At 38.3% G+C, this 12,281-nt stretch overlaps 2 protein-coding genes across 4 annotated transcripts in view; both read right to left on the reverse strand.

Moving 5' to 3' along the window:
* Positions 1-4,004, reverse strand: part of LOC117777910 (kinesin-associated protein 3-like) — a 35,861-nt gene extending 31,857 nt beyond the window's left edge. For 2 of the 3 annotated variants that reach the window (XM_034613009.1, XM_034613008.1), the window contains exons 1-4: positions 3,754-4,003; positions 1,416-1,547; positions 548-705; positions 107-168 (exon numbers count right to left, since the gene is read on the reverse strand). In XM_034613009.1, the coding sequence (XP_034468900.1) occupies positions 107-168; positions 548-705; positions 1,416-1,547; positions 3,754-3,782 (381 nt within the window). In that variant the 5' untranslated portion in view covers positions 3,783-4,003. Of the gene's footprint in view, positions 1-106; positions 169-547; positions 706-1,415; positions 1,548-3,753 lie in introns of all 3 variants that reach the window. The other variant, XM_034613010.1, reaches the window with a different exon arrangement.
* A 2,511-nt stretch (positions 4,005-6,515) lies between these two features.
* Positions 6,516-9,741, reverse strand: LOC117777925 (phosducin-like). Its single transcript, XM_034613028.1, has 6 exons — positions 9,687-9,741; positions 9,338-9,395; positions 8,937-9,073; positions 8,500-8,719; positions 7,835-7,947; positions 6,516-6,704 (listed from the first exon to the last, which is right to left on the reverse strand). Exons 2-6 carry the CDS (start codon positions 9,384-9,386, stop codon positions 6,516-6,518), a joined length of 708 nt encoding a protein of 235 aa, XP_034468919.1. The 5' UTR covers positions 9,387-9,395; positions 9,687-9,741.
* Between the last annotated feature and the right edge of the window lie 2,540 nt (positions 9,742-12,281).

The raw sequence follows: 12,281 nt of genomic DNA on the forward strand, positions 1-12,281 counted from the left end.
GTTCAGGAAAAAATACATTGTAACATTTTGCAAATGCTCTATGAGATCTCACTGAAATGACTATGAAGGAACAAGACACATTAACAGTAAGTTTCAGCCATGTTACCTCCATTCCTTCAAACGGTGTCAACTCTCTGGGTTTTACACTTCTTTTTTCTTTCTTCTCCACTGGTGACGAAAAAACACACACACCCAGCAAAGTTTTCCATTAGATATTAAACATCTAGAAGTGAAACATCTTGTGTATTGAATAATGTGCACTGAACAGCAGCTTTATGGCAGAACAATTCTTTAACTCTCCAGAATTCGTTTTACATGATGCGATGTTTTGTGTGGGTCATTACACAAAGCTTACATCAGTTAACAATGTGTGTTGAGCCCGTCAGTAAAGCTTCACTTATAGCATGAAAAGGATTCCATTCTAGATGAGTGCAATAAAGCCATTAAGTGTGTATGATAATATTTTTGATGGGGAAAATGTGAGTATGTTTATGTGTTTTGTGTTTTGTGTTTACGCTGTTGCATGTCTACTGGTGACATGACTCACCTTTTCCCTCCACAGGGGATGATTTCCTGTTCTGCAGGTAGTAGAGGAGCTGCTCCACCTGGGGCAAACGGGAGGAAGGGATGAGCTTACACTCCTCCACCACTTTCTTGGCCAAAGCTCCCACATCTGTACTGGGAGACAGACTCTTCACACGGATGCTAGAGGGAGAAAGAGCAGACAAAGAGATGGGTGACAGATGAAGGTGAAAAGGTGAATGACTTAATCCTCTTCATTAGCTTTGAACAAGTCTACAGGCTCTAGCGAGTGATATTTGATATTAAGTTAACTAGATAACTGCAACAGAATTTTGAAACAATTTCAAGAACTAAAATGAAGCTGAAACAAGTCTGTGGCTGATTATACATGTTCAATTAGAGTTTGAAAATTACAATACGGGGACAAAAACATGACAAATATGTGTGTGTTATTTAATACAAATGATCTTTTACATTTCAGTCTTTAAAACCAGCTGGAGAAAAAAAAAAAATACAACTGGGAACATATTTGTGTGGTCAGGCATTACACTAATCCACATCATGTTAAAATAATTCCAGTCACATAAACGGATAAAATGTTTATCTACTTCTATCCAGTGTAGATAACCAGGAGTAAGATGATGGTGAACAGCCCGAATAAAACTAATCCAGTTCAAATGAGAATAAACTTAAATGAAAAGAGACAAAGGACTTTAGAAACAGTAGAGCTCTGAGGTGAATGGAGAGAAAGAAGAAAATACTAAGAGAAAATCTAATGTGACTGTAAATAAAAGTTAAATGACAGTTTATTCAAAGAAAAGAAAGAAGAGATAGAAAAATAGTCCAGGAGGATGTGGATGGCAGCTGTGTGCAGAAAAGAACAGAACACTCACATCTTTTGTCCCTCCTTGCGTTCGCCCAGCATATGACCTCCACTCTCCCCCAGTATGGACGCCTCCACCTCATAGTGGACCACGAGGGCCTTCTCCGTGGGATGAACATCTAGACTGCCTGCAGTCACTTTGCTTTGGGTGAAAATAAACAGACAGTTTAATTACTTATTCCGTAACTTTGTAAACTCGCTTGTCAGTTGCATAATAATGCAAGTTCGAAATCCGTGAAGTCCACAACTACTGAGTGGAATGAAGCAGTGGACCTCATGCAAGAACGGAGCGCTTTTAAATAGTAAATACAAGGGATTTAAGAGAGTTTGTAACTTTGGTGGTCATGACATGTTACATTACATTACATGTCACAAAAGTTGTGGACAAACTGCTTTTCTTTACAGGACGAACCTGGAATTACAATATTATATTAAAATGAATTACATAAAAAAATCATCCTGCAAAATTAATATTCTCTTCCCAATATCACCATTATCACCACCATGGCTTGACAAATTACAGAGGTTTTGTTTTACATTTTTGTCATTTTGTTTGCATATTTGTTCACAGCAGCTTCTACGGTTCATCAGTTGTTAGAAAACTCTCAGTGTGTGAGCTGCCTCAGTTTTTATGCAGGTCACTGTCCAGTACCATCATGTTTTACATCACCTACAGTACACTGTAAACTTCTTCACTTTATTATCTCAGTGATTGTTGTTCCCCCTGACCAGCTCTCATACTAATCATCTGTGTTTCTACATCAGTACAGGCTGCTCTAATGATGTGTCACTGATGCACTTGTATTATTTTCTTATTGTTTTGGTTTGATTAATAGATTACTGACAGCAGACTTGAAGCTCAGCAGTGTGAGCTTCTCTTCTGGGCCTTTTTTGTGAATAAATGAAACATGACTCATGACCATTGAGTCATGAGTCAACATGACCATTATATGGGATTCATCAGTCTGAGACGAGTGAATTATGACATATGTGAGCATCAATTGGATCACTCGCACAAGTACACACACACACATTTATATATATGTATATCCACACATATATACACACATTCAATGACTCAATAAAGAGCTTTTCTCCAGATAACTAGTTCATTCATATTTCACAAGTAATCATCCAACTCAATATCATCACATCATCATCCATATTTACACAATCTGGTTTTCTCTTACAAAACAAAGTAAGTCCTCAGTCAACGTAGTTGTTGATTGTTCTTCTTGCAAAAAACAGGGTTTTCAAAAGCATCAGTTTCACCTGCAACAGCAGCAAACACCGCGAGACGACAAGTAGGACGTGTTGATGACGCAAGATGAAATGATACACAATATATAAACACAATTAGATATAATGACATTTAAACTGTGGTGTTCAGCTCTGATGTCAGTGACAAATAAAACATGGAATCTGTCGTTAACCTTACATCCAGGCACCAAAACAATGCACAGACAGACACGCCCAGACAGTGACGTGCATTGCCTGTATCCTGGCTGTGCTAACAGGCTAACGGGCTAACATTTGTTTTCATTGACGCTCTGACAAGTCTAAAGGCTAATTTAGCTCAACTCGCAGCGTGAACCACCACCACCCAAGCTAGTTCTACACCAGCTAAGCTAATTAGCTTTTCAGTTGATCAGTCATCGTTTCCCAGTTCCTTCCTAGCTAGGTTGTCCCAGCCCCTTCCTTCAGAGAGGAAATGCAGTGCCGAACCCCCATTAACATTCTGCAGGTTTAAATGTAGTTGTGTATTCCAGTGGAAATACAGCTAAGTTGAAATGTGACACAGATATTCCATGATTTGTTATGGTTTTGTGGGGAAGTCGGCACAATGTGAATCTTCGCCACGGAACTACAGGTGGATTTCTGGTACAAATTCACACAGACAGCTCTTTACTCTGCATTGGTTAGCGTTGTGTTCTACTGAGGGTCGGGCAGACATGATTGTTGCTGTAAGCTGTGATACTTTCCCCCAAAATCTGTGACATTACACCATTACATCTATGCCGAATTGACTAGTGGATACCAGCGATTTACAAAATCATACAAAACAATGTCGCTTTGAATTGTCGGTCGCTGGAGAGCATGAAAACGTTAAAATATGTAGAAGTTTGACCAGGGCTTGGTGAGAGCTTCTTTGACCCACAGAAGCTCTCCCTGCACACCGGGGCTAAAACGGATATTCAAACCCATTCTCTCCTTGCTCTCGTCCAGATACTTCTCATATTTATTGTTTGACCGATGCTAACATGCATAATATTAGCTAGCTAATGTATCTTTGCCCTAAATGCATCTTGATCTAAATGAACAGTCGCGTTAGCTCTGCTGGGTCTCACCGTTTGAGGTAGCGCGCGTCATCCTGCATCTTCTTGAACGTTTCAGATTTTAAATTTTAACTTAAAATCTCCTAAATCAGAACCAGATAAGAGTCCGGCTGTGAATCGCTGCACTACTGTTGATATCGAACCGGGCAACAAACATGGAGGAGCTGCTCCACGCCCTGAATATTTTTCCTTCGGTGATGACTGTCAGGCACTATTTCTTCTTGTGCTGTATAACATCCCTCAGAATCTTTGTAAAGATCGGGGTTACATTGGAATGATCATGTCAACCATCCTTCTTGGTGACACTTAAACAACTACAAACAAACACTGTTTAAATTGTATGGCACACTGAGAGGCATTAGTTGCCTTACAGGCTAAACTCAGGATATAAAAACCAAATTCGGACAGTGCTGCTGTCATGTCACTCTCAGTCCAACTGAGTAAACATTAAATTCCAAGACTGTGTATTAGTCTCAGACCAATCAATCACATTTTATTTATATAGCCCATATTCCCAGTTTGTCTCATAGGACTTATAAGGTGCAACGTCCTCTGCCCCCCCAACCCTTATAGATTAGTGGTTAGGAAGAGGTTGAGGACACTGGAAACTTGCATTGAGAGCAGCCCAGACATTTCTTATTATTTCCACCTAAGAGTAAACTTTTTCCAGTTTTTGAAGCCAGGCAATTAATTATTGTGTTTATTTTCAGCAGCAGTTGTAAAACACTATCAAAAAGAGCCTTGACATAATTAATTAGTCATATGCTGTATTGTATGTTGCCAATGCTTTGACAAAATTTTTAATATCGTCCAACCCTGGTTTGATAGCTTCTGCTTCTATTATGTAATGAGGGCTCCTTTTAAACTGTGAAAAGAGAACAATGACAAACTGGGTTAGCTCTTTCTGATGCTCCTTTTTTCACCTCTCCTCAGTCTCCTGTATCATTGGGTGTCTCATCCGTCTGTCGCACTGCTCATCTCCCCTGCACTCTCCTCTTGCTCTGTTCTCCTCTCCTCCCTCCGGTCCTGGTCATAAAATGAATCAACATACGTCAACCAACACCCAACTGACCCGGTCGTGCACTAGTGTGCCTTGGAATCTAACTTAGTTATGATGATTTACATAGAAAAGCTAAAATCATATGTAAAGGTGCGACTTGAGATCAAAACGTTTGAGAACCGATGAACCAGAGAAGCTAAAGATCCCTCCTCTTGTTCTCATGTCCTGACTCATCTGCTGCTGTAGGAGATAACTCTTCCTCTTCCTCCTCTGGCTTCACCTGCTCTTCACTGCATTCATCTGAAAGTCATTTAGCACCAGGTTCTCCACAAACATGCGGTGCGAGGAAGGAGAGGGGCGACCGTTGTCGGGCCACGGGCGGCTGTGGCTAAGGGGTAGAGCGGTTGTCCTCCAACCTGAAGGTCGGCAGTTCGATCCCCATTCTTCCCCATCTGCATGCCGAAGTGTCCTTGGGCAAGATGCTGAACCCTGAATTGCCCCTCATAGATCAACAAAGTGCTGCTAATAGATGTACTGTATGAATGTGTGTGTGAATGGGTGAATGTAAAACTGTACTGTAAAGAGCTTTGAGTGGTCATCAAGACTAGAAAAGCACTATATAAATACAAAACCATTACCATATCCCTTATCTTTTTGATGAACCTCTTTTCCAATTTTCCTAAGTATTGATTAAAAATAGCATAAAGCTTTGACGTCACTATAACCATGTTCTTTTCATCTTGTTTTCATCTTCAGCACCTCCTTTTATAGCAGCACACATCAACCTTCAGTGATGGGTCTTGTTTTATTGCCTTAGCACAGAATTAAATGGCCTTATTTATCAATTCATTTTCGTCCTGTATTTTAATTGCCAAATAGAGGAATAATGTTGGAACTATGAAATGTTATCTGGGGTTTTCTCCTACAAACACATGATCAATGTCTTTGTAAAATTAGCATCTGATGATCCTGTTCTCTTCAATCTTACAGATTGTAGTTTTAGGAATGGATAAAATAGTGGGCCATTCTTATTGATGTCAGTCTTACTGTGTGTCATTTGCACAATGAGAGAATCATTACCCACCTCTGTAGTATCGTGTGACAGATCTGAGCTGAGGAGAATAGGTTGATATAGATGTTGTAACACACTGGCACAGGTTTGGACGTCAGTTCATCAGAACCTCATGTAAAAATGTCCTCAAGTTTCCTCCATGATGACATCATAACTCCACAAACATTGTGCATTAGTGTGGTAAATTGTAATACACAAAAAAATACAGATAGAACTGAGCTGCTGAAGAAATGTTGACTTAACTGAAATAGAAACAATATCATGATGAGAAGTGACAGTTCTGTAGTCCAACCTTTATAATGCGACACAGACAGATAGAGACTGAAAGAATTTTGGTCAAGTGGTCTTTAATCAGAGCTGTGATATGACTGACAAGCAGTATTTCAGTACAAATCACCATGTAATTTACACCTAACTGTTTCTAGTTATAATCCACACTCTGTGTGTGCTGGTGGATGTTTACTATTATGTGTGTATTTGTCTGTAATGCAATATTAATGCTTTCTTTACTAGTGTTTGTGTGCCACTGTCTTCCTCCACTTCTTCCCACAATTCCTTTATTCAGCTCTCTTCCCCTCTTCCTGTTTCCTCTTCCTCTGTATCCACTCCACAACAAATCCACCCTCTCTCCCTCTCTCCCTCTCTCCCCCCTCTCTCAGTTATTATTCTTTTCTCCTCCCTCTTAATTCTTTCCCTCTCCCTCTACTCCACGTCCCCTCCTTCGTCCTCGTCATCAGCACATGCTGCGAAGTCCTTCTCAGGTAAGAGGCCATATTGATTGAGAAACCCCTCCACGTCCGTTGCAAAGAAATCCTCGCTGAAGTGCTTGGTAACAGCCAGGAAATTACCCAGTAACTCACCTGCCTTGTACAGCAGCAGGGCAGGGAGAACCTGAAAGGATATCGACAGGAATCAGGATTTAGCCGAATGCAGGCTGATCATTTAGTAGTGACACTGGTTTGAATCAGTACTCAGCATCTTGGATCAATACTGTGATCCATTTTTTCCTCTTCTTTTTTAAGAAGATACTCTTTCAATAATTGTGAATAGTATTTTTGCTATGACAGCCTTCAAGTTCAAGAGGGCAACTGAAAATTGAGCTGCATGTAATAGTAAAAGTACTTAACTGGACATTTAGTTAGTTTTGTTCATTGCTCTTTTGGAAGTTTTCTTTTGTGTCTTTTGTGTCAGAATTGTCAGACAAATTCATCAGCAGCTAGAAATAAACTCAGAGAGATGTTACACCTTAGTCTAACATATTCAGTATGTGCCAAATTGTTTCATTGTTTCAGTATTGAATATCTTAACTTTTGATTGATTTTATGAATGCGTTGATTGACAAAATGAATTATTATAGCCTATCATAGGGTTACAGGCCAGAAATTGACAATACATTGATAAAGTCACTGTAAAAATATGTTGGAGTAATATTTATTTTGTAGGCATATGTGTAGTGTAGTTATTCATATCAAGGCTGTATTATCTTGTGTTGTCATTGTTTTAAATGGTCTACATCAATTAAACATTTATAAATATTTATCAATACAATTTGAGACTGAGTTAAAGACAATTTTATTTGTTTTGATTATTTAATTGTACCCTTTTTTACCTCACAGTTCTTCATATCACTAAATCTCAATGTCTCCATGGGGCTTACTGTGATTCAATTGGTTATTAGTCTCAGATATTATAATTAATATAAGCTACCTTCTTCTTGTATAGGAAAATGGTCTGGCAGCAGTCATTGTCAGTTTACTATGGGGAAAAACTCTTTGACTTGTTTGTATTTCTTTAAACCAATCACAATCATCTTGAGACACAAAACAGTAAAATATGTATGTTGCCTATGTGATCTTTTCAGTGTGTAGGTTCTTGCTCTCATTTTCCAACAGGGTTTTTTGGAAACGGTAATAGACAGAAGGTTTAAAGGGAGGAGGATGCTGACTGGGATAGGCACCTGTAATGGCAGGCTTCCACCTGCAATCTACATCAGGAGAGTCAAACTGGTAGAGTTTACTTACCTCAGAAGAGAAGCGCTCAGCAGCACCTGTGGCCACAGCATCAATACGGCAGAATTTAATACTGGAGTACTCCAACGCCAGACAGTCCAGACACGAGTTCATCTGTTCACAGCCTGACAATGGAGATCATGAGCAGACAGCATTGTAGTGAACAATCTCATAATGATAATAATAATAATAATAATAATAATAATAATAATAATAATAATAATAATAATAATAATAATAATAATAATAATAATAACTTTATTTATTAAGCACTTTTCAAAATAAAGTTCAAACTTCAACAGAACAAGAAAACAAACTGTTAAAATTAAGAAAGAATTACGTAACGAATAATGGTTATAATAATAAGAGATAAAAGGCCAATTATAGCCCAGCTCCCCAAATAAATTCAGGAATAGGTTTTCCCAAAAAAGCATGTTTTTAGCCAGGACTTAAAAGAAGACACTGTCTCAGACTGACTTATTTCCTCAGTCAATTCACTCCAGAGCCTTGGGGCCCTGATGACACATGCACGGTTCCCCCCTGACAGCAGACCCTAACCAATACATTTTTAAAGTCTATCCTAAAATAAACAGGGAGCCCCTGTAAAACGTTTGTAGTTAAACATTGTAGTTGCAATAGTTAATGAGATCAGATCAACATGATTAAAATAAACTAACCTTTGACACCATGCTGGTAGACATGAACTACCACCAGGGTCTGCCGATGTTCCTGCTCTATGACCTCCAGGAAGGCTTCCCCACTCTCAAGCTCGTGCACTTCTTCAAACCTCGGGCCGAAGCTCAAACGCTCATGCATTTCCTGCATACAATTCTTCCTGTAGCGTTTCAGGCAGCGCTCGTCCTCATCCTGGATCATCTCGTACTCCTGAACACTCATCTACACGTGAGGAAAAATGTTACTGCTTCACCTTTTTGACATTAATATAAATTATAAACAAGGCAACTTTGGCTGTGAACCAATGGTCCAGCCTGTGATTTTGATTCTTTTCCTCTGAACCTTTTTGTTTTAGTACAACTGAGACTCTTGTATCCTTGTCATGAACTTTATGAGATATGTATACAATATGTGAGTCTCTGTGATTGTTTGTATCCACCTTTCTGTTGCCTCTGTCCTTGTCATCCTCTCTAGGGCTGGACATCTGTCTCAGCAGCTCTCTCTTGTTCTGAGGGACGGTCTGATCCACACTGTCCAACTTAAACCTCCGCCAGTCATTAATTACACCTTTAGGACCTGCAAGCACACAAAGAAATGACCACAAGCACCTTCATAGACATACTTAACATATAATGTACAGCATTAAAGGTAGAAAAAACATCAAAAGCACATTGGTTAACACCTCAATTAAACTTTTCACACAGAATTAACATTCACTGGCTTGAGTTAAAATGGTTATCTTGTGTACTGTCTTACCCAAAAGTCAGAAACACAAGTTAGGCTTGTCTTCCATTTTAGAAATTGATGTCTACCTCATCTTTCTGATAGTTTGTCTCTGACCTGTGTGATTGGCAGGCAAGTCCTCTTCTGTCAGGGTAGGGCCAGACATCCTAGCAGCCTGCAACACACAAACAAATCACTTAACCAGGCACATACACGCAGAAGTTGAGGTGATGCACCAGGTGAGAGCCATGTTACAGCCTAACTCTAACTCTCAATGCCTAATGAACGTTTATGACCTCAGTGCTGCTTCTTTACCAAACTGTGTCTGACAGAGTTACGTATATGCTTAATCTCGTAACTGTCCTACATGCATCTGATTTTGTACAATCTTCAATCTCATCTGCATGATACTCTTGGTTATAGTTCACTGAATGCACAGGTCCATGCAGTTGTCACAGCCACTTACTATGAGTCAGGCTGAAGATGATTGATCAGATTATGCAGAGATTAGCAGGAGTCTGACACACACCTGGGACATCTCAGTATATGTGCATGTGTGTGACGTGACATTTATTTGAAAGCTTTGCAAGCTCTGTAATTCTGTTTATCAAGTTTGATTTTATTATTGTGATCCTGAAAATTTAAGAACAACCTCTGGTGACAAAGAGAAAATGGGGAGTTTGTTTATAATTTAACAGACTATAGTCTTGAGTGTGGTTCTACTGCAACCTGTCATATTTGGGTTTATTTCCACACATTACTTTTCTGTTTGTCGAAGCTACTAAAATATGGGTTGAGGACTTTGCTTTATAATTTTGAATAAACCAACAGCATTTAAGAAGTACACGCTAGTCACCAGGAAGCTTTTATGCTGATACAGTTGAGCTGCACTTATCAACACTACGTCAGCCACAGGGAGCTAATTACATTGTGTACCAGCTTAGTTGAAAGCAGGGCATTGTTCTTGCACCTGTGTGTGTTTGCGTGTTTGCATGTGTGTGTGCAAAATAATTTTGTGTGTGTGTGTGAGCAAGTTTATACAGTCAAGGATGGACTGCCAACAAACTTGGTGGAATTACTTGGAAGTTTCAAAATTATTACTTTAGACTGGTCATGTTCACCGCAAATAACAAGTCGGTTATTGAAGAGACAATCTCAAGTTTATATTGATCAGAAAACTCTTCTCCACCATTTGATGATATATATGTGACAGAAAATGACATTATGTACAGTTCAAATATATTTTACAGGTATCTCTGCAGCCTTTAGGACTATAGAAACAAACTAAAGCTTATATAGATCGAAGAACTACACAATTTATAATAATATTGTAGGAAAGACGTCATCATGATGTCACTATGAAATCAGAAAATGATGTCATAAAGCTTAGATATGCATTAACTATTGCAACCGTGAGATTAGAGACGCAATCTTCATCTTATTTTGATGAACCATTTGTTATAATATAAATTACATCATACATGTCATCATAACGATGTAAAAGTTCGCTTTGCCTGATTGGGATAAAGTGCAAGCACAATATATACATCACCTCTCTGATGCTTTATACTTTATTATGTAACAGGCCTTGAGATAATGTAAGTTGTGATTTGGCACCATACAAATACATTTGAATTGAATTCAGCTGGATTCATTTGTTCAAATGCAGTTTAGATTTTAACCCTACAGCTCAATGGTTTTAAATACATTATAATGTGACTTGAAAAGTAAAAGTAAGTAAGTAAGTACATGCACCACAAAATATATGCATATTAGCAAATTATGTATGCACATATACTGTAAATGTGAAATCACTATTGGAAGAAATAGCTACGGGGAAAAAGAGATGGTAAAGTAGAACTACAACAATAATTATCCACAGAAAATATTTCAGTATGAATTTGTTACAGAAAAATAGATCATGACTGTTTTGATAGTCACACATAAAATAGACTCAGTCTCTTACAGAAACCATATCTGCAGCTCCAGGCGACACATAACAAGACGTGCTGTACATTTATCTGCTTGGTACTTACCCACAACACACAGAGGTTGTTGCCTTTTTGTCCTGATTGAGGAGTGGAGGCTGTCGGCTTTAATCTCAGCTGATTTCTTGCTTAAGTATTTTGTTCAAGCTTCGTCTGTTGCATCTATTTGTTATCTTCTATCAGTGTAGACATTCACTGGGTTGTGTCTCCACATATGAACACAAGATTAGACAAGGGAGGGGAGAGAGATGAGGGGTAAGCTTTATCTTCACTGTCATCTTCGTCATCACTGATATCTAATATGATTAGTTATAATGCCAAGCTCAGTGCTATGGAATGATGACGGCAAGGAATGAGTTACAGAACCCATTTTCAAATATACGAATATACTGTAAGTAATGGCAGCTAAAACATGACCACACCAGTTTATCCTAAACTCATCACCTCTTGGCTCCAGCTACATACCTCATGTGCTGTAAATGTTATTGTAGGCTACCATGGGAGTGATTTTAGTTTTATACATGCAGTTAAAGAATGAGAATGATTTTTTTTTGTTAATCTTGTTTTATTGCATTGCAGTATAATTATATTTCATATTAATATTTTCATTGTCAGACACAGATTAAAAAACATTTAACAAGTTTAACCCCATCATGTTCGAGAGTCAGACGAATTTCAAACAGCTATAGAACATTAAGGAACATCAATTACCACAGCTCATCATATAAACTGATATATTATCATAAAATGAATTGTCTAACACACGAAATTCATAGTTTGTCATAAGTGGTAGAAACATTTATATTATGGACTTTTCCAGCATACGGGCTGTCATTACAAAATTGATCCTGGAGATGTCACTGTTTGACTGAAATTAGAAGGAGCTGTCCTGAACACAGCAGTTTTAAGTTATTAAAGAACCCCATGAACACAACACTTCAATTAACACACTAACCATACTAATAATGATTAATATATAATGAATCATTATAATGTATTAATATTTACATCATATGCTCCTAATGTGATGCTTTGTCTTCCAAATGACTCTCATGAAAGTTTCCACATGTACA

This window comes from Hippoglossus hippoglossus, chromosome 17, assembly GCF_009819705.1.
Source record: "Hippoglossus hippoglossus isolate fHipHip1 chromosome 17, fHipHip1.pri, whole genome shotgun sequence".
NCBI classification, from domain to species: Eukaryota; Metazoa; Chordata; class Actinopteri; order Pleuronectiformes; family Pleuronectidae; genus Hippoglossus; species Hippoglossus hippoglossus.